A 25,831-nucleotide genomic window follows, 5' to 3' on the forward strand; every position below is an offset into this window, starting at 1 on the left:
AGCCTGCGCAAGAGGATGCAGCTGCTGCCTGACAAGTGTTCTTGATATCCCCCAGGAGCTCGATGGTGATTGATTATCTTCAATCTGGTTATGGCTTCCTGCAGAATAGCGAGTTAATCTATCTGCAAATATCCACATTGTCTTGGAGTCTGCAGGGCCTGATAAGCTCCATCCAGGAAGAAATCTGCAGCGTGAAGGCTTATTGCAATAGGTTTTATGTAAGGGCTTCTGGAGAATCTGCCTCCCATGCTCGGTGGATGTGGTATACAACAAGGTTTTGGAAGGATTTGTGGAGTGATACCAATTCCCTTTAGGCCTAGGAACAGATCTACGGAACACTCCAGGCATAAGCCTCCCCTTTTTGTCTGTATGGTCATAAGATCTGAATTGTCCATGTCCCTCCATTCTATGAATTTTACGGCTTATTGGCATTCCCAGTTCCCAGCCCCTACAGAGTGAGTAAGCTTGTCCATAGGTTTGCTCTCCAAGCATACCCAGGGGTCTCCTTTCAGACCGGTGACAAACCCTTCTTGGCGGAAGGGTGCTGTGCTTCCTTTCTTCAGTGAAAATTCGTAACGTAGGGGCCTGTCCTTGTACCACTGAGAATTCAATGGGACGGGTACCCAGGAGAGTAGATTTGTGGTAGAGGATAGGCTTTTAGTGCCTATCCAACAGTCGGGCTTATTTGCCTCTGCTGCTGTCGTTTGGAGTGTGGCGATGGCCCAATTATGGAATGAATGCGTATAATCCATATTCCACCCCAGGCTTATAAGCAAGGCTACCATATTAAAGCCTAGGCTTCCAAATCACTAGTGACAGGAAAAACAAAGAGACACAAGTAGCAAAACTAAGCATCCCTTGGCTATAGAGGACAGCACTGAAATCAAAAGGGTTTCCTGACTCCAGAAAACCAAAAGGCATTTAGAGATCTAAACCAAGCCGTGGTGGAAGCTCCCTCGTTAGCCCCGCCAGACTCTAACAGGTCTTTTATATTATATTTACATGAAGAGAAAGGAATAGCCAGTTGGGCCAGAACCGTCTGCAAGCTGTAGCATATTAGTCAGCAGAACGAGACCTGGTAAGGCAAGGCATGATGTCATGCGCTAGGGCTGTTGCAGCAGCAGCGGTGAGGACTGAGAAAGCAAGAAATATTGTCCTGGGGCAGCTCCTATCGCTCATGGTTCCTTCTTTGCTTTTTAGTCCTCCTCCCCAGAGTTCAGGCAGCCGTGGACGTGCCACAGTGGGGAAGTACCTTGGTTGATGGCAAGAAATAGAAATGGTCGTGGGCTTCTTTGACTGAACTTCCCATAAATGCACCCAAATACACTCCGACACCCTGAGATGTCCCCTCCCTTCGCTGGCCCTGCGGCGCGGGCAGCCGAGCGCCAGCCGGCAAAGGCCGCTGCATCTCCCCCCAGCTGTCTTGCCCTGGCTGGCTGCTGACAGGAGGGGACAGCGGGTGGTGACAGCCTGGGGGTGACAGGAGGGACACCGCAGGCCCAGGGCTGTTGGGAGAGGCACCACAGGCCAGGGGCTGGCGGGAGGTGACGCTGGGTGGTGAAGGCCCAGGGGGTGACAGGGGGACACCGCAGGCCCAAAGTGGGGCAGGACAGCGGGCGGTGACAGGCTGGGGGGACAGCAGGGACACCAGCGGCCACGTGAGGCGCAGGGCGGTGGGTGCGGTGTGCCGTTGTGCGTGCGCCATTATGTGTGCGCGGTGACACGCTGACGGCAGCCCCTGCGGTTGTTGGCCGGGAAACCCCTCGGCGGAACGTTGGGGCAGGGGCACCCGAGTTGCCATAGTGAGCGGTTGGGCCGAGGTGCGCTGCGTGCGGAGAGGGAGCGGAGGCTGAGCCGGGGCCGTGGGGGCCTCTCCCCGTCGTCCACTCGCCCGCTTGGACTGCGAGGAGGAGCGGGCAGGAGCTGCCGCCGCGGCCCAGCTCCATCGCCGAGGGCTGTGGGCAGGGGCGTTGCAGGGGCGAGGGCCGGGGCCTTGCAGCACCGCCGGGATGAAGTCCACCACTCGGCCTCCATCAGCCGAGTCTGCCTGAGGCCAGGGGGCCTGGCCGTGGTGGAGCGCTGTGGCCTCTGAGCGGCCTTGAGCCCAGCCCGTGCTGCTTGCCTGGCCCCCTCCGTGGGCCCTTCCCCGAGCTGCCGCAGGCCCTGTCCTGGCGCGGAGGCTGCGACGCCGTCTGCTGCGGTAGACGTCGTCGCGGAGCAGGCACCGACCATGTCGTGCATCCACTATAAGTTCTTTTCCAAGCTGAACTACGATACAGTCACCTTCAATGGGCTCCACATCTCCCTGTGCGACCTGAAGCGCCAGATCATGGGCCGCGAGAAGCTGAAGGCGGCCAACTGTGACCTGCAGATCTCCAACGCCCAGACCCAAGAAGGTGGGTGGGGGTGGTGGGCACGGGGTGGGACGCGATAACGGGATTCGGCCACAGTCGGTAGCTGTGACTTGTGCTGGGGGCCCGACAGAGCTGTTGTTTTGTCGTCGCTGTCCTGACAGCTACCTTCAGGGCTGTGTTTTAGACACGTTTTTTAGCTTTAGTCCTTTCCGATTAAAAAAAAAAAAAAAAAAAAAATTAACTTTTTAGTCTACATGGTTTGACTTCACCTTTAACAAAATTTCCTCACCAAAATGCATTCAATTAATTGAGGCAAAGGAAAAATAAATGTATGAAAGCCAACTGGCCCCAGGTCCCTTCCCACAACGAGCTCAGCAATGTCCTCTGCTGTATGCAAACACTCTTCCACAAATTCTCTGACTGCTGGCTGAGCCAGTAGGATCCTTCAAGCACCAAATACCAATATGGGCCATGATGAGTGTCCTACACAAATAAAGCCGTTACTTCACCAAGCTATTGTCACTCCTCAGGTGATCCATTTAAATGTGGACTGATTGACTTGGAAGGTGAATTCATTTTTATAGCAGTCTGTCATTAGATGGCTGGAGCTCTCTTCAGTGTGCACTTAACAAGTGGATTGAAAACAAGCACGTACCTGTCTCTCTCCAGATACATGCACGGATAGTCGCTTCAGAAGGCAGATGTCAATGCTTCTCCTCTAACGGTCAATGAATTGTCACAAGACACTAAAAGAGGTCTTATTCCTCTTTCTGCGTCGTACACCCGCTGTGCGTGTTCAAATTGACCGCTGCAGGCTTGCATGATTTGTGAATCAAAGCATTGGTTGCTGTCCTCATATATACAGTCTCTTTCTAGGAGAGGTGCTGCCGCTTGCAATCTTCTGCAGAACCCCCGCAATCCTCAGTTGGGCACAGGCGTAGCAAACCCCTGCCTTTTTGTGGAGCCACTGTTGCTTATCGCGTATCTCTGAAATCGAAATCCGGTGGTTTGTGATCTGGAGCAGGAAGAATATTCTGCACGGCTTCGTTCAGCAGCTCAAAACCTTGAAGCTTGGGGCTTCGAGAAGTGCAGCTGGCATGAGCTCCCCGTTCTTTGTCTGGGCCTCAGTACTGTCGGAGCTCCTGCTCCATCAAAACGTCCCAGGGCAGGCCTTTCTTGACAGGGGGCTGTGCAATGGTTAGATTTTCCTTTTGAGAAGAGCTCTAGGGGTTGGTTTCAGGATATGGGCCTTCTGGAAAAGCTTCTGGTTTTGTCAATGGTAGTCCTTTCTAGGACTAAGACACTGAAAAATGGAGCGTAAATTGTGAAATATTGCTATTTTGTATGTGATCACTGAGCAAAACCACCCTGACAGAGCTTGGCTGGGTATGCAGCATCTTTGGTTTTCAGACCATCGTTCTGATTTAGTCTGTGAAGGTAAGGGCTTTTGATATTGAAAACTGTAGGCAGATTACAGGGAATGGCTGCTGAGAGTGCTTTAACATATTTAGTCATATCCAGCTTGTGGAAGTGCAATATCAAAACCATTCTCATGGAGAGATCTTTGCATTTTAAGCTGTCTCAGTCCAAGTGTCTCAGGCAGGTGGTTTTTTGTTGGGGCCTTGTGTAAAGGTCAGGCGGCTTTCCTCCTCTTCAGCAGACTGACATGGTGTGAGCCAAGGCAGAGCATGGGTAGCTTCAGGCACACGCTGTTTTCGAGAGGCTTTCCGAGGCTGCCTTCCTAAGGAATTTCCTTTGAGTCTCTCTGCTCTGCAAAAAGTGAATGGAAAGTATTCACGTTCCTTTGGTTCGTTCAAACGAGATGAGCAGCTGAAGAGGGGAGATACCGCGTTGGAGCCCATTCTGCCCTGCTTGTGAAAGCAAGCTCAAAAACCGCCCAACATTTCTGTGATCCAAATTCTAGAACTGCCAGCCCCGTTTCCATTTCAGTGTAACGAGCAGCTGAGAAGTGTGGCTGTTGATGGATGAAGCTCCAAGAAATAGGCAGCGAGGGCAGGCTCTCTTCCGTGTTCTGTCCGTCCTGAGCACCAGCAGCGTAGCTGAAGCGTTTTTAGTGAACGGCTACTGAAGCAATGGCGCAGAGTTTCCAGGCTTTAGCGCAGTGCCTGTTTTGCTGCAGGGCAAGCTGGTCAGGCTTCAGAATCTGGTTTATGCAGGTGAGACTTTGCTGCTGTTTGTTTTTCTTCAAAGACCTCCTGGGTTTGGAGCCCAACAGCAGCAAAAGCCACTTCAGCTAGGTCAGGAAAGAACCTCATGCATTAGCAGAGCCTCCTTTAGTGACCCTTGGGACCATTTTGCTGTTGGCATTCCAACTATTTTAAAAAAAAGAACAAGATGGTGCTGCTTGTGTTTGATTATCAGACCTGAAGATTTCTTGAACTGTACTGTTAGTGTGTTGAGATGATAAAAGCGCGATGTTACACATCAAATTTTGCTTTGACATCTGTGAGGGGGTTCTCTGAAGTGCTGTGTAATTAGCTATTAATACACATTCTTCGGAAGCGACTAATGTTTTTGTCTGTATTTGTGTTGTTTGCAGAATACACCGATGATAACGCCCTCATTCCTAAGAACTCCTCGGTCATCGTTCGAAGAATCCCTGTTGCAGGAGTTAAAGCTGCCAGCAAACCCTACGTGATGTAAGTATCCGTAAAGCATTGCATTCTTTGTTGGGGGTTTCAGTGTGTTAACTTTTTTATTGCTCTTAGTTTACAGAGGCATTCCGATTGGATCTTTCTTGTGAAAGCTGCTGTTAGTTTTTGTTGTAATGGGGTAAATTTTAATGTATCTGTCCCAAAGCAGACTTACCTTTTCAGACCTGCTGGGCCATGGGGTTCAACCTCCAACAGTGGTAACTTTTAAGATGGTTTCATTGGGTTTGTTCTTGGGGTTGATTCTTCTGAGAGCCAAGTTGTGGATCCTGTTTCCTCTACATGGAGAGATTCCTTATTATATGTGTTTGCTTTGATGGCTTTTATAGTACAGACAGATAGGCATTGTAGTGTAAACTTGTAATTTGTTCCCATCTCCGAAGAGTCTGCTTCTCGGGGTTTGACTCTTCCTTGCATTTGGGGGAGGGGGGGGGAGGGATATGGCAGCTCTTCTTACCCCCCAAATCTGGGGCTTTTGCACGCTAGCTCTAGAGGACAGACCAAGGGTTGCCAGCTGGCGAACCATGCAAACAAGAAGTTCCATTCAGAAGTGATTCTTAGTAGTTTCCTAAAGACAATGTCCGTTTCAGGCAAGAGAAAAACAACAATATCCTAAAGTATATTGCCTTTTGTGCAAGTACGATGAAGGAATGGTTAATCCTTTCCAAACTTGAAACTCAGTAAGCCGTTTAGCACGGTACCAAATGTTACTAGTTATCCTTCTAAGTCTGTTTTTACCCTGAGGTGATACCGGTGCCCCAGGTTTTAGTTCTGTATTCCTAAGATTCACGGAGGACAGAGAACCGGGCATATTGATTAAAATGACAGCCCTTCAAATGCAATCCCGACTACAGGATTATTGCTGTCATTTATGTATTCATGCAGTCCAGTTCTATATTAGCTCCACTGGCATTGTTTGGAGGGTCCTGTTTGCCAGCCTACTTAAAGATACACCTCTCCACCACAATTAGTTGATATTATTAGCTTGGGGTTCTGCCACGTCTTTCTAATGTTGGTTCTCAATAAATAAACTGATGAGTTACAGCGTGTCTTGAACCAACAGTACAGGAGCATCCTGGGACCCAGGAAGCCTTTGCAAGCAAAAACCCCTGAATTAATGTGGCTCTGCATGTAAACTTTGGGCGTATTACTGCCGTGGTTGTTACAGTGCTTTCAGGCGCTGCCTGGTAATTCTGGACGCCACAGCGTTGTGCTTATAAACAGGGCCTTGTGTTGGGGGTTAATTTCAACGCGTATGCTTAGCGCCGTCTTGTCAATGCATCCTCCGTTTCGGGTTGGATGGCACCCTCTCCTGGTATTGTAATGCTGCCCTGAAAGGAGAGGAGAGATGCTGCTAGCATCAAAGACCAAATAAATGCCTGCATGTGGGGATGAGGAAAGAATGGCACTCTCTATTTGTACCTAAATTCCACTGCAGCCTTTGAATTGCCTCTGCTCATGGCACACTTTGGAGGATGTATGAATTGTTTGCTAACGCTATCAGCGGTTGCATGTCTGATCCATGATGAGTAGCATGCAGGTACAGATCCATGAGTGTGTGGAATCTCAGCGAGTGTTCAAATGTAATAAATATTTCCTAAACTATTGTAACATTTTCAAGATTATCTTAATGCAAATTCTGGCAATCAAGACCTTTTTCTTTTGTCGCAGGACTCCTAAATCGCACAAAGCCCCAGGAACTGCTTTCAGGTGACCTTTCTATTACTATTTTGAGTCAATATAGCATACGTAACACATTTAATATTTTGGCACTTTCATAGCTAAATATGGCAGATACCTGAGCACAGGGCTTGGGCTTCCACAAAGCAACCCTGTTCTAAAGACTCTGCTGCTGACGGGTTTGGTATTTCTTTGTCCGACGGCTGATTTTTTTAACATAAGTGCACTTGCACTTCAAAGTGTCTAGACTGTCCCTGTTCTTTCTTAGAAACTAAAGTGCTGTATCTGGTGCCTATTTGTAACGCTGGGGGCACCCACATTGGCTAAAGTAACCTTCGTGTTTTGGTGGCTGATTATGGAAGAACACAGACCTGTAGTACAGACTTTGTATTTTTGATATTTCCATAGCAGAGACAAAATACCTGAGGGCTTGCTCTTGCACTGCTGTGTTCTATAGCTGTAAGCCTTAGAGTAATTTGTGACAAAGTAGAAACGTGATTTGGGGATTTTTTTTTAGTTGCACTGCATGTACCAAGGGAGAACAGTTTGTGTATATGAATAAATTTCCACATGTACGAGACTATCGGGACATAATGTTTTGATATTCAGGTTTTATAATCGGTTTTCACTACTTTACGTTGGGTACAAGTGCTTTATTTGAAGTTCTGATCACCTTTATTTCTTCTTCTAGAAGAAGTCGAACTGAGCCAGCGAGTGGCACATCAAGAGCAGTATGTAAAACACAATCTCACGCTTTTTTCTACACACTGCCCTTAATTCTAAACAATGCAGCTTTGTAGTAGTTTTCCAAACATTAACTTAATATCTTTTCCAGTGAAACATAGCATATGTTGTAAATACAATGTCTTTGATTGGGCATAGTAAAAACTGAGTAATGCCATTATTTGCACAGCTCTGATGTGAACGTTGGTATTTGTGCCCAGTAATGCGTTGTATTTCGTACTGAGTCTGCTAGAACATGTCCTGAATGACTTTGTGTTGTACAGAGGACGCGTGATCGGTTTTAGATCATGTAGGTTCAGGGTTTGCACAGCTGAACGTGGTGCCGTGTTCTCCATCTGGCTGCCTAGAGCTGGCAAGATGTATGTTTGTACAGCTTGTCGTGTGCTTTTTGTTTCTTTCAGGAATAAAGCACTGGAAAGCTTGCCAATTGTTGTTGAAGAGTAAAGCAGCAAAATTGAAATGAGTTAAGAGTTTTTTAAAAAGCATGCACAAAAGCTTACACTTTGAATATTTCTTCGTTGTCTTGTCTTGTGTTAGCTATCATTCTCCACTTCCACATTTGCGCTCTTGCCCTAATGTTACTACGCCCAAAGCAGGAAAGTGGATCCTTTTTGACTTCGATTACTATTTCAGTAACAGCAAGGATCTCTAGTTGGTGTTTGTCCTTCGAGGCTGCAGAAATGCAGAGAGTCATGGCCGTTGTTTTAGCACCGTCAGGCACAACTGTGGTCCTTCCTGGCTGAATTTTTAGTTTGGCCAAACTCTCGGTCACCTTTATTTCAATAATTTGAGCAGTTGATTTTTGTCTAGACAAAGTGGTGGTTACTTGTATGGCTGATGTGTTGGTGATGGATTGGTGTTCTTATTTGGGTTTGGTGGGGGACGGTGAATATTCTTAAACTGGTGGACAGGAGGGGCAGAGTTCATGTTTCAGGGCATATACGCCTGTGCTTTATTTTGACGGGCAACTGTACTGCGTTCATAAACCCAAACCGTGTGCATTTCTAAATGATGAGACGTTAACTGCTTAATTTACAAACTACACTGAAAAGAAGTCTCCTGTCGTGATGCTTCCTTCTCAAACAAACTCAAGTATTTTTTTAAGTCCTTTTGAGCTGAAAATTGACAGCTTCCTTACCCTTTCAGCTTTTAAGCAGTTGTGAACATTGGACAGGGGTCCTTCTCTGCGATATTCTGGAGCAGTGAGTTGATCGCAAGCGGGTTTGGTTCTTTTAGTTTCTTCTCATGAACCACATAGGCACTCTTAAGCTGTCATAGGCTTGGACTTTGTTTTGAGCAGATACAGATTGCACTAGGTTAGAAATGCCTCTTTGAGTGACACTCAGAGGACATAGCGCAGGCTCTCAGGCTACAGCAGAGGTTAACTATTGCTGTGTTTTGATTGTAGAACTTGAATCTGTGTTTCATTTTTTGTGAACAGATTGATGACTCTTCTGCATCTATTTCTCTGGGCCAGCTTGCTAAGGTATGTACGTATTCTTGTCAAATACTTTAAAAAAACTGTGTTAGCTTCATATTTTTAAGTCCTATACCGTGATCTGTAGCTGGATGACTGTTGTAATGTGAACACAACTTTAATTTAATTCTTAGCAATTTAAAGTTTTTATTTTAACTTTAAAACGTGTGTATATTTTGGTACTATCCTGTAAAGAGGAGTTACCAGTATGGGAACTCAGCCTCAACATAATGTTGCAGTATTACTCATCTGCAAGACACAAAGCAGCAGCACTTCGGAAGCCGTTTACCGTTTTTCCTATGTTTTGTTAATTTTGCGTTGGAAACTAACACACTTTTTACAGAAGAATTTAATTGGCTGTAAGTTATGGCCATTTCAAGGGGGTTTGCAACAGCCAAAATAGAAGCGCTTCTGGAACACGGACAATTGCATGGCTATTTTTGAATTTCTAGTCCTTATAGTTCTAGATGCATTCTGCGGATGCTGCACAATTTCATCAATTGTAGCGTATCTACAGTGGACACCACGATCTAATTTGTTTGAATGCAGACTGTGTAAATTGTGTCAGTGTACCTAACTGTCGAGAGGAACATGCCGATGCGCATGTGTGGCATTTTAGCAGATGTGCCCTTCTGAAACGGTTGTAATGCCCTGTTTTGCTATGGAGCTGCTTGCTGGTTTTGCTCAGCCAGGTGTCACTTTGTCGGGGAAAGCACTAGTGATGGCCCTTTGTGACAGGCGTAGTGCTAGCCAACTGAATTCCTAGTCTGCAAAGTTACAAAGATTAGAGAAGGCAGGGCTTAATGCAGAGGAGCTGGTTCTTTCTTCTGAAAATAAAGGCTGGAGTTCATTGCCGAGAAAGAGAAATCTCTCCCCACGGGTAACTTCTTCCCTCTCTTCCTGCAGAAATTAAATTGTGTACACTGGGGGGAAGGAAACATAAATTTGTTTGGAAGGCAGCCACCAAAAGAAATTGGTCTCCATTGGTGCTGTCTCTGAACGTGTCCTTGGTTCTGTAAACTCCTGTGAAGTTTTACTCTGAAATGTGAAAACCTGTCCAAGTAGGGCACACATTGAAGCTTTTGAGAAAATTTAAGTATTTCAGAAAAATACAGGAACATAGCATAAAGCAGCTCAAAACTGTTACTTGCTCTGACCTCTTCAGTGCAGACTGGCTTAGCATGGAGGCAATGTGTTAGCAGGTTTCTGTTTTATTATTCCTATGTATGAAACGCTATGTTTGAATTTTGGTCTATTCCTAGTAAGGTTTTGTGGGTTTTGGGTGTGTTTTGTAAACCGTTTGGGTTCAAACAAACGAGTCAAGTATCTGTAAAGTTTTCTATAAACATTAATGATTTCATAGATGTCGATCTGCATTATGTGACTGTGGAGAAAAAACTGTGTATATGAAACAACCATTTCAGAGAATGTTGAACCTGGTTGGTTGCTTTTGGGAGTGAATGCATCTAAAAACAAAAGCAGGAGTGGTTGACCTGCATGATCAGTGCCTGAAGGTCCAGATCATTTACAGTCACTCCCTCAGGCCCTGCTTGTATCTGGGCTGGTGTGTAATAAAAACATTGGAACAAACACGACTTAAAAGAAAAATCAGCTACCTTCAGTAATTCTGGATAAGGTTTCTATTACGATTTGTATGTTAAAAGGACACAGTAAACTGGAAAAACCGGCAGGTTTTGCTTGCTGCAGTTAAATCGCTGAATATGAAGAGGGTAGCGGGGGGGAACGTGCAGCTGGGACTGCCTACAGCACATCGTGGTCCACTGACAAGAATCTTTTGTCTTGCTGAGGGATTATAAAAAGCTTGATTCCTTTTAATGCTTCTGTGTCTGAAGCTGAATTTCAGCCAGCAAGACCCACTTCCCCGACTCTTGTGTGTCCTTTTACTGCTGCGAAATGTAAATAATGGTACTTGCCTGCATCTTTTTCAATTAAATGTCCAGGGGCTATCTTCTGCTTCAAATAGTCTGGGGCTTAAAAATCCGTTTAAAAGTGCTGGATAGTATAATTTTTCCTACACAGAGCTTCAGTCCACTTGGAAGCACATTGGATTGGTTACAGGAGTCTTTGTGTGAGGTACAAAGAGAGCCCAAGGTTTGGAGTGCCCAAGAAGGCTCTTTTCAAGTAGGTTCCCAGGCCCATAAACCCCCTGCAGTGGCCTAAGGACTCCCCAGCGCATCTTCAGCACGGCTCTGTTTTCTGTCAGCGGCTGTTTTCATGCAACCTCAGCCCGCGTTGTGCTGCTCTTTGCAGGATCGGGGGAGTGGTGGTGTCTTTGGCCGTGTGGGCTGAAATGTGTTTCTAATGTGTGTATTGCCTGTTGAACAGACTGCCAATCTGGCTGAGGCCAATGCTTCTGAAGAAGATAAAATCAAGGCTATGATGACACAGTCCTGCCATGAGTATCATCCAATCAAGTAAGTGTTGATAACGTCCAATCTGTTCTTTGAAGATGATGGAAAAATCGTAGAGATGTTTGTTTTAACAAGAGAGACGCACGCATAGCTTTTTCTTTTTCCCAAAAACCTTTTAGTTACACGAAGAAACCCTTGGGTCTGCTTCCACCATCATATACCTGCTTCCGTTGCGGACAACCTGGCCACTATATAAAGAACTGCCCAACAAATGGGGTAAGGTTGAGGGGGACTTCTGGTGTTACTTGGGGGTTCATTTTTTTACCTTGGCAGTTACCTAACAACTACATGACTGCTCATCTTTGGAATTGTTTCTCTGGGGGTGAAGCCCTTCAAAATTCAAGGGAAACCTGGAGTTGTAAATGTAAACTTTTATTTTTTCCAGGTCATAGACATTCAATATGTCCATAGATCTTTCTCTGTGAACTTTCATGCATATTTTTAGATATTCCAATATCATTGGAAATGTTTCTGGTTTTAACTCTTTTTAACAACAGTTCACAGTTTTTAGTATTTCGTATAAACCCAAGCTCCTTTCTGTTGACCCCACCCGCTGAATATTTGCCTGTTTTAATGACACAAGCCTCTGGGTGAGCATGCATGCCATTTACCGTTGTATATGCGTGAGGTATGAACTGAACCTTCATATACAGTTCCTCAGTGCCTGGTTCAGAGCACTGAACTGAGCTTGCCCTGGGAATTGCGCTTTGGAGGAGGAGCGGGTTGGTGTCTTTTCTGAGCGGAGGGCAGGCTAAGGGATATTTCACCCTTAAGGAACCTGAAGTTAAGCCCAAGAGTGTCGACGGCGTTCAAAACACTGCTCAAGCCTTGGAACACCCTGGCTATATTCATTTAGGAAAATAAGTATTTTAGTCAAGCAACCCTTCTGTTAAGGAAAAGGAGAGGATTAAAGGCTTTTGCTGCTTAGAATAATCATGGACATGTCATTTTAAGTGTGGGTCTTAAGATGAGCTATGTTTGCCTTTCTTCTCTTAACAGGGCAAAAATGTTGAGTCTGTTCCCAGAATTAAAAGGAGCACGGGAATTCCACGGAGTTTCCTGATAGAGGTGAAAGATCCCAATACAAAGGGTGCTATGCTAACCAACACTGGGAAGTATGCCATACCAGCTATTAATGCGTAAGTAGGGAATTCATTGGACCGACCCAAAAGCGAATGAGAGAAACTGTGCGTAAATGTCTGAGTGGCCAGGCGACCAAATCGGCCAGCCTCTGTAATTGCAGGGGAGGAAGCATTGTCGTTGTATCTGAACCTTAAAATCTGTGATACTTTCTAAGATTAAAATAGGGTGGCCCTACTGCTCATGGCCCTGGAAGCTGGTTAAACTAGTGCTGTGCTAAGAATCTGTATTTCTGCAAAATATTTCAGTAGTGTTGACAGTGGGAGTTGTTCTCTCTGAAAGCTCGTTTTGCTGCTGGTTTATGTTTCAAAGGCTTCTTGCAAAATGTAACCCATCGCCGTTGGACTGAGATTTCCTCCCCCTCTGACTTTTATCCAAGCTCACGTGTGAAACAGGCTGAAGTTTCCCTGTTGCTCTAAACTCAGAAAATCCAGCAGTGGGCTGACAAGAGGGGCTGTTACGAAATGCACTTGGTAGCACTTCTGCTTTTCTGTCGTGGATCTCCTTTTGTAGAAGCTGGAACATAGACTGCCCTTATTTATAAAATGGAATTACTCGGAGACTCACTTCATCCTGAGCCTGCAATTTACCTTTACCCCCTGGCAAAGGAGAGGTGGGATTCCTTGCACCCAATTTCTAGCTGTCAAAACATTATTGTTGTAGTTGGAGCCAATTTCTTAGTTGATCCAATGAATGGGAGAGTTCTGCAGAAGGAAAATTGTTCCCCCCTCCCTCTTCTGGTCTTGTGGCTATAGAAAAGCAGTTTAAACGAGATGCCTGCGTCTTCGAAGGCTAGTGTGGAGCGAGGAGAATTCCATCTCTTGTCTTCCTTTGATAAAATCCTACGCTTGGAAAAGTTTTCCTTTCCTCGTCTTTCACTTTTTTCTTTTTCCTCCCCTCCCCCCCCTCCAGGGAAGCTTATGCCAGAGGCAAGAAGGAAAAGCCACCCTTTTTACCCGAGGAGCCGTCCTCCCCCTCCTCCTCCCATGATCCCGTTCCAGAGGAGCTGCTGTGTCTCCTTTGTAAAGATACAATGACTGATGCCGTGGTTATTCCCTGCTGTAGAAACAGTTACTGTGACGAATGTAAGTGTTACTCCCAGGTTTGTTAATCCCCAACATCAAACTGATCTTCTGAAAGCAGACATAGGAGATAACGGCATTACTTTGTCACCAGTTCGATTTAAGACTGAAGTATAGCCTGACTAGGAAAGGACTCTCCTTGTAGAAAGGAAAAAAAAAAGGCAGAAAGCTTTTTCCCCTTTTTATGTATCTCGTTAAATCTCTTTACACGCGTGTCGTGGTTTAACTCCAGCCGGCAACTAAGCACCACCCAGCCGCTCGCTCGCTCCCCCGCAGTGGGATGGGGAGAGAATCGGAAGGGTAAAAGCGAGAAAGCTGGTGGGTTGAGATAAAGACAGTTTAACAGGTGAAGCAAAAGCCGCGCGCACAAGCAAAGCAACACAAGGAATTCATTCCGTCCTTCCCATGGGCAGGGAGGAGTTCAGCCATCCCCAGGACAGCAGGGCTCCATCACGCGTAACCGTTACCTGGGAAGACAAACGCCATCACTCCCAACATCCCCCCCTTCCTTCTTCTTCCCCCAGCTCTATATGCTGCGCATGACGCCATACGGTGTGGGATAGCCCTTGGCTCAGCTGGGGTCAGCTGTCCCGGCTGTGTCTCCTTCACACTTCTTCTGCCCCCCCGGCCTCCTTGCTGGTGGGGCGGTGTGAGAAGCAGAAAAGGCCTTGACTCTGTGTAAGCACTGCTCAGCCATAAGGAAACCATCCCCGTGTTACCAACCCTGTTTCCAGCACAAATCCAAACCATAGCCCCCCACTAGCTACTATGAAGAAAATTAACTCTGTCCCCGCCCAGACCAGCACAATACGGAAGGACGAGTATGAGAAGAGTGCGTAATTGTGCAGGAGATTCCAGAATTAGATAGTGACTGCATTTATTTGTCCACAGCCCTTTCTCTCATACAAAATTATATAGCCAGCTCTGGTGATTTGGTGTGGTCTGCAACAAACGGATAGTCAGGCATTTAATCCGCCTTCTTCTCCACCGGAGGGTTGGTTAAAACCTTCAGAACTCAAACCTCCTAATGTGTTGAAATGTGTTTTCTTCATTAACCTTGAGGTTAGTGACTTCTCACTGTACTAGCCAGCGGAAAGAAGATCAGTCGGAACATCAAGGCACAGCCTCCTCTACATCTTCAGGTGTTGCATGAGTGCAATATCAAACCGTATAGTTATTTGCTGCAGACTGGAAATTTTTTACACTGTTGAACATTGATCGCTCCGTGCTCTCAATTCAAGACCATATTCACCCATTAACCACACACTTGTGTTTAGAATTGATTAGACCCCAAAAATACTCCTTAGTTTGGCTAAAAGCTGTTTTGATGATTCTGATGATTCACAGGTATTAGAACAGCGTTACTGGACTCTGAGGAACACAGATGCCCCACATGTCATCAAACAGACGTTTCTCCTGACGCTTTAGTCGCCAACAAGTCCCTACGCCAGGTAACACGATGACTTTCACGTAAACTGTTGGCAAGGAAAAGTCTATTTTTCAAAAGCTGAAAGGGAAGAAGATATTCATTTACCTCTCCTTAAGCAAGGCTAAATGGAGTAAGGCTCAATTTACTTTTCAAATACGTTATCTGTTGTTACAGAAGCTTACAACTCTTTAGAGACAATCTGGCAAATTCAGGTCACCCTTTTGTTTAACAGGCTTGTCTCACTTTCAAACTCAGTGCTAACGCTGGAGTACTTTAAATACAGCTACTCTGAGTTGCAAGTCATGAATATCAGTGTTCAGTGTGATGTATCCATACATCTGTATGTTGATTCATTTTAGGACTGATAGCATTTACAGGATACACAAGGAGTTTTACTCCGTGCAGGCTTTTCTTCGTCTGTCTACTGAAGTTTCGTATTAACTTTTTGTAAATGCTTTCCTGCCTCTAGGCTGTGAACAACTTCAGAAATGGGACTGGCTACGCAAAAGGGCTCCATAAGCAGGTTCAGCAGCAACAGCAGCAGCAGCCGCCACCGCCACCACCTCCACCACCACTCCTGAGGCAAACAACAGCCCGCAACCTGCAGCCTCTGCTCTGGCCAACAATTTCCAGCCAGCGGGATCCACTCATGAGTCCACTGGCTTGTCTGGCTTCTTCTTCTGTTGCTGCTCTGTCATCGTTGGCCCCTGCTGAAAAGCCAGGTGGACCTTTTTGGTAAGGAAATCTGTAGATCAACACGAATATAAAAGAAGTTAGATTGTTTCTCCTGAGCTTCTCAGCTAGCGATTTCTATAGCATTAGTGACAGTTCCAGAGAACTGTGGCCGTTCTGGGTTTGGGTTTTACTTTGAATGAGGACACTTTAATAATTTGGAAGCGTGCCTCATGCAAGAATTTTCTCCAAAGTATTTTGGTTTGCTTCTCTTACAAGTCATTCAGTACGCGTTGACCCTGAAAGAGGAACTTTTTTCCCCCAGGAGCCCTTTGAGTTTAAGTGGCTAGCAATTCCTAAAGTAAGCATTTGGTTATGTCAGAGCTTCTGGAGTGCATTCATTTCTCTTTAGTACTGAGGAAATAATCGTTTCCTGAAAAGCGAAAAAGCCCAATGAGAGGTAAAACTGACCAGGTGTTTCACATCACTTTTTTCTACAGTATTTCTATCATCAGTATTATAAGCCAGAGTCATTCTCAGTAATGCCGTGTAGTCAGCACCGCACGCAGATTTGGATAATAAACATTGAAACACTGTAAATTTGAAGTCTTTACAAACATTTACCAACAAAGTCCTAGTTGGCAACCCAGTGAAGCGGTATGAAAATACATGGAAAATCTGTACTGTTGTTGAGGGCTTCTGTCCTTTCACTTTTATGCCTGGAATGCAAAGAGCCACTCTGTCCAGAAGACTGTCAGGCGCAGCTGTACCGTTGACTACAAAGGTCACAAGTCAAAAGAACCTCTAAGGCAGCCACTGAGCCAGCACATAAACGTTTCCCAAGAGAATTTCAGTTCTTGCATCTTCCACAACTGAGAGTCAGTGTCTGGGCTATACGTACTCCAATCCTTTTATGTGCAGCCAGCTTACTAAAATATTTTTCCGGTGAGCCCTGGCAGCCAAGAGGGCAAACTGCATCCTGGGATGCATCAAAGGCAGGGGAAGCAGCCAGTGAAAAGAGGTCATTATCCTGCTGTATTCAGCGTTGCTGCGGCCTCCCCTTGAACACGGTGTGCAGTTCTGGGCCCCACAATTGAAGAAGGAGGTGAAGGTCCTTGAGTGCGTCGAGAGGAGGGCAACAGAGCTGGTGAAAGGGCTGGGAGGAATGTCCTCTGAGGAGCGGCTGAGGACTCTGCCTTTGTCCAGTTTGGAGAAGAGGAGGCGGAGGGGCCACCTCATTGCCCTCTGCAGCTTCCTGCGGAGGGGACGTGGAGAGGGAGGTGCTGATCTCTTCTCGGTGGGATGCAGTGATAGGACACGTGGGAATGGTTCCAAGCTGTGCCAGGGGAGGCTTAGACTGGACATGAGGAAGCATTTCTTTACCGAGAGGTTGTTCAAACCCTGGAACGGGCTTCCTGGAGAGGTGGTCGATGCCCCAAGCCTGTCAGTGTTGGAGAGGGATTTGGACAATGCCCTTAATCCCATGCTTTAACTTGGTCAGCCCTGAATTGGTCAGGCAGTCAGAGCAGATGATCGTTGTGGGTCCCTTCCAACTGAAATAGTCTAGTCTATTCTGTTCTATTTCTCGTTAAATGCCACTAGTCCAAACAGACTTCTCGTCAGTGCTTCATTTGGAATCGGCCAACTTCCCATTTGTACATCTGGAGAAGATTATTTTTTCATTTTTTTCCCCATTTACTATAGTCAGCCTTTTCTCACTTGGGACTTTGTATTTCAAGTAGCACTTCAAAACACTGTTTGAATAATAAAAATTTGGGTTTTTTTGTAGTGATGCCGGTACTGTTCTGCCTCCTGCTGCGCTGGTGAGTGCTGCTGGGCTTTCTAAATCTTCCTTTCAGTCAATCGGCAGTTTGGTGGAAGAGAAGGTAAATTTTATTTCAACATATGCAGTGCTGCTTGTATTTTAGCAGAGCTTCTTTTCCAACTGTTTGCATTTATTCACAAGGGCTGTCGGGTTCCTGTAGTAAGACAACCAGCGTTACCAAGTCTTCTGGGCCCCCAAGGACACTCAATACACACAACTGGTAAGCAACTATAACTTGAGAAGTTCTTTTCAAAACTTATCTTCAGATCAACTGAATGGGATTTTTTTCTTTTTCCTCTCTCCACGCCAAAAGGCCATCCCAGGAGAGCCAGCGCAGTTCGCTCAGCAGCTGGCAGACCAGGCTGGGAGCTGTAAGTATGCTACAGAAATTCAATATATTCCTACTTGTAACCTGTTAAACGAGACCATAACACGTAGCTTATACAGTAAATAATAATGTAATAACTTAAAGCTGATTTAGAATGAAATAAGTGTGCACAGATAGTTGTGGAGAATACAAGTGGTAATTCGTTTTTAAATGGCTTCGTTTGAATTGGCTTTAACGAAGGGGATCTATGCTTGCAGTAAGAGTATTTAAAAGAAAACTGCAGCACATGATTGAGAAGAGGACTCTGAAAAATGAACACTGTTTGAAGAAAGCATAATTACATACAAAAATGAAATATCATTAAAGGGTGAGGTGGAAAGCCACCCTTCTGATCACTGGCTGAATAGGGCTGGAGAAATTGATTTCCCCATAGAAATCAGCCTCCAACATTCTTTTTTACCAACTTAGTTGATACTGATTGAGCAAAGCATTGGATAGTCAACACTGTGTTGTGTTATTTTATAAAAATTTTGAATGTCTTCAATTCAGTCCTCTGAAATAGCCAAGCTGCTTTCTCTCAGTTGGAGAGAGAGAGAGGAGTCTGTTTTCTCTATTATTGCAGTGTCAAGTTAGTCCTTCCTTTTGGTACGTATTTGTTATAGATAGATTGTAAGGGGGCATTGTGTTCATACTATGCTAAAGATAAATAAAACCAAACCCCAGGATCCATCCCACAGATTGTCTAAAATCTCAAATTCAGTAAGCGAGAAAATAACAATTTGGGGACAAAACCAGGCCAAACACATCCTCATGAGGCAACAACATAGGAGGCTTATGTGGAAGAAGTTAAAAGAAGTTTGAGAGAAGATGAGTTAGTATTTGTGCAGTGCTTTGAAGATCAGAAGTGTGAAGTATTGACCATATCAAGGAGTGGCAGAGGAGCGGTGGGCACTTGGCACAGGGGAGATGGGAGTGTCTTTCAAGCACGGGCAGCCTCCATCCACAGGCGCAAAGCTGAGTATAAGGAGAGAAGACTGAGGGAACCGCTGGGGCTGGGGATGTGGAAGGCGAGTCTGAGGATCAAGAAATGAGGGCAGTCTCTAATGAACAGACAGCAGGGAGAGAAATGCTTAAGTTGAGAACAAGAAGTGCTCGCCACCGTGCTCCCGCTTCCTTCGCCTTCCTCTTTAAAATTGGGGCAGAGTGTAACAAACAGTGACACATGTTTTTGGGTTTCTTTAGAAGTTCAAATCGAGGACGCCCGCCTAGTGAACGTACCCAAAGGACTCAGGCCCCAGCACTGCCACCATCAATAGCCATCTTTGTGCCTGTGCCTCCACCTCCCTTGCATCCTCCACCACCCCATGCCCTTCCTCTCCCACCGCGGGTACCACCGCCCCAGTTGCCTCCTCAGTTTCCCCCTGGTCAGCCTCCAGCTGCTGGGTGCACTGCCCCCCCTCCAGGATATCCCCCAGCTCCTGCCAACAGGTCGCCAGCTTGGGTACCAACAGCAGGACCAACGGCTCCTTCAAATACCATCCCAACGACACAAGCACCTCCTTTACCTAGGGAGGAGTTTTACAGAGAACAACAGAGACCTAAAGAGGAGTAAGTATTTGGCTCAATGAAGTTGCGTTGGTTTTCATTTTTGTATCTCTTGCGATAGTATATCGGACTGCAGTTACACTAAAGTGCGTCTGACAGAAGCAAAGATGACCTAGTGGTTTTTGCAATATTCTTTTTCATTGCAGGTGAAACCATGCAAAAGTAAACCCAGACAAATGTCATTCTAAAGCTTTCCCTGAAACTTCTAGGCACTCTAAACTGGCTTTGCTTAACTAGGATGTTCACCTTTTGCATTTGCGTGCCGTAGACATTTTCTCCTATCGGCCAGGGTTTGTTTCTTGATGTCTTTTTGTAAGAAAGGTCAAACTATCCTTGTAAGAAAGGTCAAACTTCTTTTAACAGGGAGAAGAAAAAGTCCAAATGTGATGAGTTTACAAAGGATTTTGGTAAAGAACCGATGGAATATAAAAAGATTCAAAAGGAGCGTAGGCGTTTGTTTTCCAGGTAACTGCTTTACACGTCCGTAATGGAGAAGCGGGTTGTCTAGAAGAATCAGGAGGAGTTCGCCTCCACCTCTCCATCGTCAGATGGATTGGATGAGTCAAGGGATCAGCAGCGACAGGAGTAAATAGTCCTGGGTGTAAGATTGCAGTACAAGTCTTTTGCATCCTGTACAAATTGCCAAACCAGTAGTGAAGATGAAGAGACTCAGCTGGCATTTTAAAATGGAGCTTTGCCGTCTTCAGGCTAAATCGTGTTTTCTTGGTGTTTGATACTGCACTCTAGCCATTAAGACTTGCACTTTTTGCATCTTACTGCAACAAAAATGATTTGCACTGCAGGTAGTTGTTGAGTAGTGAAAAATGTGTGCGTTCATGTACCAGTAGAGGCCAGTATACCCCGCCTTAGATCAATCAATAGCTATGGTAGTTAATGTCATAGAAGTGGGTGGAAATACGCTTCCCCTTCCTGTATGTTGGTACACTAACAATGCAGCAGCTGTTCTGTCTCCTAAGCAGAAACTTTTACATACGATCAAGTTCTTCAGTTTGCAGTAGCAGTATGTCAGCAGCTGAAAGAAGCTTTGGCATTAGCCTGTGGAGAGGAAAAGAAACCCAAACCAAATGTGGGAGGAAAAAAACTGGGGAGAGCGACTGTTTTGAGTTAACTTCACTTTTTTTGTGTTTTGTGTTTTTTTTAAGGTCCAAGTCTCCCTATAGTGCTTCATCTTACTCGAGAAGTTCATACACCTACTCCAAGTCAAGATCAGGTTCTTCCCGCTCTCGCTCCTACTCTCGATCCTTTAGTCGTTCCCATTCTCGTTCCTGCTCACGATCCCCACGGTATTCAAGAAGAGGCAAAGGGAAGAGTCATAAATATCGTTCTAGGTCAAGGTCACGGGGTTATCACCATTCAAGGCTAAGAAGATACCGTTCACGATCAAGGTCTCCAGTGTTTAGAGGCCACTCTCCCACTACACGGACCGTACCTCGAGGGGAAGGAGGAAGGGAGTATTTTAACAGATACAGAGAAGTTCCTCCACATGATATGAAAGCGTGCTATGGCAGATCTGTTGACTTGAGAGATCCATTTGAAAAGGAAAGATACAGAGAATGGGAAAGGAACTCTAGAGAATGGTACAAAAAGTTTCACAAGAGCTTTGCTGTTGGCCCTCAACCTCCGCCTCCAGTAAACAGGGGCAACTTTTCTCCAGATAGGTTTGGTCCGCCTGGGACCAGACGAGAGAATTTGCCACAGGCTTGGGGACGTAGGGAGGATTATCCTGGTGGGCAGAGCCACAGAAATCGTAATACAGCTGGAAATTACCCTGAAAAACCTTCTGGAAGAGAGAGCCATGACATCCGAGATGCTACAAAATCCAAAGAGAAGGAGGTGGAACATCCACTGGGAGATGGCAAAGGAAATAAAGATAAAAACCCCCAGAAGAGAAGAAAAGGGGATGAGAATGAAGGCTTTCCCAAAGCTGAGTTGTTAGAAGGTGCGAGGAAAGCCAAAGAGCCAGTTCCAGCAGCAGATGTTAAAATGGACTCTCTGTTCATGCTCCCAAGAAGAGACGATGCCACCCCTGTGAGAGATGAGCCTATGGAAGCAGATTCTCTTGCTTTCAAACCAGTATCTGCAAAGGTGAAAAAAGAGAAGGAGAAGCCAAAAGCAAAAATTGACAAGACAAAGCGGAAAGCAGAAGTGGCTGTTCTGCCTAAGAACGACAGCATAATAAAACCAGCTAAAGCTTCCCAAGAGGAGGTGGACAGCGATCGTGAAGAATCTCCTCGAATGGAACCTGCTGTGAAAAAAGTGAAGGAAGAGTTGCCAAAGACAGACAGTGTTAAAACCTCTTCCTCTCAAAAGGCTGAGAAGGCTCTTGGTTCCCCACGGAAAGCTCACCCCAAAGTTACAAAAGATCACCCAGAAACCAGAGCAGCCAACGAGGAAACGGCAAAGAAAGACCATCGAAAAGAAACCAAGTCGGAGAAGCCCTCCAACAAAGAGGGCAAGTCAAAAACACCTGCTGAAAAAAGCAACCCCTCTGATGCAAAACCTGAACAAAGAAAACGAAAAGTAGATGAAAAGGTTGCTGAAGAACATGAAGCGACTTCCCTAAAGGCCTCTAAACCAGAAGCTGCTGACTCGAAAAGACCACCAAAGGGGAAGACTGAGCCTGATGGTGAAAAAGGAGAGCAAACTCCAGAAGAGGATAAACCTGCTTTTCTTAACAACCCCGCCAAAAAGATTAAACTTAACCAAGAAACTGGCAAAAAGGTTGTGAGTGGAGAAAATGTGCTACCTGCAGAAGAACCTGGTGAGAAAGCTGAGCCGAACAGCAGCAAAGTTAAGCAAGAAAAAGCAAAGGGAAAAGTAAGAAGCAAAGGAACGGCAGCTGATGGATCTAGTGCAACTCTGGTACATTGCACCAGGTACCTCATCTTTTCTTTTCCTATTCTTTCTTTCCTCCCTCCCCCCTGCAAACAAATGTAAAAGTCTTTATGGTGACTAATGAAAGGAACAGCTAAATCTGTGCTAAATGAGTGAATAATCTGTGATCTTTCCTGCTAAGCTGTACTTGGGTCAGAATCAAATTTTGTGAAAGAAAACAAGCAGTCTGTACTGCCCAGACAGCTCATAAGGTTAATTCATTGATGACGTCTTTCACCCTTACTTCTGGGACTTTTTTCCCCCCTTCTTATTCATTATATGTTGACTCTCTGAGGAGTCCCCTCGAGGTTTTCCTTCAGATCCAGCTTACTGCTAAAGGCAAGGATAACAGACATGTCTCTACCATGCAATATGTTGCCTTTGAAAAATTGCAAGGTGCTGTAATGATCTACTTTTGTCAGTATGAGATGAAACGATACCTTGCAGAAATAGCAGCTTGGTTGCCAATATCTTGTACTGATTTGAGCTTTGAGCACAGTGCCGTGTTGACACAGCTACACTGCTTCCAGCTCAGTGCCAACTTCTTTGAAAGAGTGAATCTAGTGTGAAGCTGTTATTACGTACATTTCAGCATCTAAAGAAGCAGGACAGCGCAAACTCAAACCATTTAAGACGTCACTGGAGACTTAAGATAGTGTCTTGATATTCTAAACAGTTTTTAAAACGTACATTTTTTCTGAAGAAGAACACTGGGACATGAGAATAAAACTGTGGTTGTGTATACCTCTCCCTAATTGCTTGCTTAGATGTCGAAACAAGAATGTATAGCTAATTTATCTACCATTGGTAGAAGCAGGACATGAAGGAATTACCAGGTCAGACAGTCCCCAATCTGATAATCTCGTGTCTTTGTTAATTAAATGTAGAGTAGGAAGGTACTAAATTAATTGATTGCTCGTAGTCTTAGCTAGTGGACTCATCCTTTCTCTCGTCTGTTCCCTTAATTGAACATCTTTTGAACAAATACGCAAGATTTAGAATGGAAACACAAGCCGTTTTCTAAACTGTTACGAAAGATGGCGGTGCGTATATCTCACCCATGATTAATGTCAGCTTTTTCCCTCTTAGCACTAGTTCTACTGGAGGAAGCCCCATTAGAAAGACTGAAGAAAAGCCAGACACAAAACAAACTGTCATTAAGACCATGGAGGAGTATAATAATGATATCACAGCCCCTGAGAAAGACATCCTTATTATGATCCAGGTCCCTCAGTCAAAGTGGGAGAAGGATGACTTTGAGTCTGAAGAGGAAGACATTCGATCTACCCAGGTGCCCGCAACCGTAGGAAAACCTGCTAATGTTATACAAAATGCGAGTGCTAAGCCACCAAACCCTGTAAAACAGAGTGAGAAAGAGACGGAGCCTTTGAAGGAAAGACAGAAAACTACAAAAGAGGTGAGTTATGAAAGCTCCCAGCATGACGCAAAAAGTTCAAAAAGTTCGATGTCAAATGAAAAAGGAAAAACCAAAGACCGGGATCATTCTTTGTCAGACAAAGACACCTCTGAGAAGAGAAAGAGCAGTGTTCAGCAAGAAGACGACCCCTCAGAACGTGCAACCGAGCAAGGAGATGGAAAAAGTATTTCCCAATCTTCCAAAGACCGCAGATTTTCAGAGAAGCCTGATACTGGCCATGGATCCGCTGCTAAAGACTTTACTCCTAAGCAAGACAAAAATTCTGACCGTGATGGCAACAGAGATTATTCTAGTTCCAAGCGTAGAGATGAAAAGAGTGAATTAGCAAGGGGAAGAGAGTCCCCTTCTCAAAACAGAGAATCTACGTCAGTCCAGGAGAGTAAGCCGAGAGACGAACAAGCAGAGCTGTCCGAAAAGTGCACTGGAGACGCCAACAGGAGCAGCTGCAGCCCTCCGCCTGAGCAGCAGCAGTCTGATCACAAAGCTGCTCACGATTCCAAGCGCACATTGGAGGAACCCAAACCTCTAGATATAAACGCAGGAGAAGAGAAAGAGAAGCACGTACCAGAAGTAAAGAGCAATGAAGAGAAAGAGCCAGGTGGTAATAAGGCACCTTGGAGAGAGGAATCGCCAGATGTAAAACATGAGAAAGAGAACGTGACTGGACAAAACAATAAAAGTGTTGCCCAGCCTAAGCCTCAGGTAAGCAGCTCCTCGCCGCTCTCTTCTGATCGAACGCGAGACACTGATGAGGCTGCATTTGTACCAGACTGCAATGAAAGTGACAGTAAGGTATCTGCAAAAGGTGAGGAAGCGGCAGGGAAAACTCATGACGACCCAAAGGAAAAGGCTGTTGATAAGGTGAAAGAGGATACAGCAGCACCTGCTGCAGGTGACCGGCCTGAAGCAAGGCGAAGTCAAAGGCAAAGCAGTCCCAGTGTTAGGCGCAGCCGTAGCCAAAGCCCTTCTGAGAGTCAGACTGGAGGCCACAGGAGCAGAGCCAGCTCAGGAGAGAGGCAAGACAGCAAGAAAAAGAACAAGAAAAAAAAGAAGAAGAAGGACAAGAAGCAGAAGAAACAGAAGCAGCAGAAGAAACACATTGGAAATGAAATGGAATTGGAAAAGAGCCACAAACACAAGCACAAGAAGAACAAATGGAAGAAGAGCAAAGACAAGGAGCAAGATGACCAAAAAGTGAAATCTGTCCCTACATAGAATGACAGATAATGAAAAAAGACTTAATTCCCAAGTCATCTGTATTAAACTTTGTTGAAATGTGAACGAGTTCAAGCATTGCAAATGATGACATGAAAGACCCTGTGTTGCACTTAAAAAATTGCCGCTGGATTGTTTGATTTTTACATCGGAGCTTTAAAAAGCGAACATTTTGTACAGAATTGTGAGTTGTGACCACGCAACATGAAAGGCGTTGCTGGGGCCTCTTACTTTTAACCACCGTTAATTAGTCTGGCTGGAGTTTTCTGTCCTGAAAATTTTCACAGTTGAATTTTCTTTTAATTGCCTGGCAGAAGCAGCTGGTATCAGTTATAAAATAGCAGCAGAATGATTTGCAGAACACATTGCAGCCTTGTTATGTCACTTCTTGATTACAATAAAATGTTTTCAGTAAACTACCCGGTGTGATGAGCTTTTCAGTGATAGCTGAACATCAGCAGAGCAAAGCCTAGTGACAGAAAAAAGCCGCCAGTAAAAGCTTGCTGGTAGCTGACATGTATGAAAAATAACGTCCACGGGTTTAATTTTGCAAAGAGCGGTAGGACTTTCAGTCTTCTGAACGGATGCCATGTGGGGAGGCGCTGCCGAGAGGAAAGCCAGCAAAGGGGAAAAGAATTGGAAGGTATTTACATATTTGTATGCAAAACACTTTCCTTCCAAGAGGAAAACCCCAGCCAAGTTTTCTGAAATGCAACCAGAAACGGAGAGCTAAACCAGCCAAGACTGAATTAACCGAATGAACCACTCAAGGGTGCCTTCAAGTTAGGGGTCCAGCTTCAAGCTGGGTGTCCAGCTCCAACCCACCCCTGACCCCGAGGTGTC

At 45.3% G+C, this 25,831-nt stretch overlaps 1 protein-coding gene across 1 annotated transcript; it reads left to right on the plus strand.

The window, feature by feature from the left end:
• Nucleotides 1-2,230: 2,230 nt before the first annotated feature.
• Nucleotides 2,231-24,988, plus strand: LOC309603262 (E3 ubiquitin-protein ligase RBBP6-like; the record flags this gene model as incomplete). Its single annotated transcript, XM_082338148.1, has 18 exons — nucleotides 2,231-2,396; nucleotides 4,915-5,014; nucleotides 6,698-6,736; nucleotides 7,401-7,437; nucleotides 8,892-8,936; nucleotides 11,274-11,362; nucleotides 11,479-11,575; nucleotides 12,359-12,498; nucleotides 13,412-13,584; nucleotides 14,929-15,032; nucleotides 15,480-15,745; nucleotides 17,472-17,568; nucleotides 17,649-17,727; nucleotides 17,821-17,878; nucleotides 19,081-19,443; nucleotides 19,804-19,905; nucleotides 20,604-22,337; nucleotides 23,425-24,988. The coding sequence occupies 18 exons, from the start codon at nucleotides 2,231-2,233 to the stop codon at nucleotides 24,986-24,988; spliced, it is 5,253 nt and encodes a 1,750-aa protein (XP_082194274.1).
• Between the last annotated feature and the right edge of the window lie 843 nt (nucleotides 24,989-25,831).

This window comes from Platalea leucorodia, assembly GCF_965183815.1.
Source record: "Platalea leucorodia genome assembly, contig: HAP1_HAP1_SCAFFOLD_42, whole genome shotgun sequence".
Lineage (NCBI taxonomy): Eukaryota > Metazoa > Chordata > Aves > Pelecaniformes > Threskiornithidae > Platalea > Platalea leucorodia.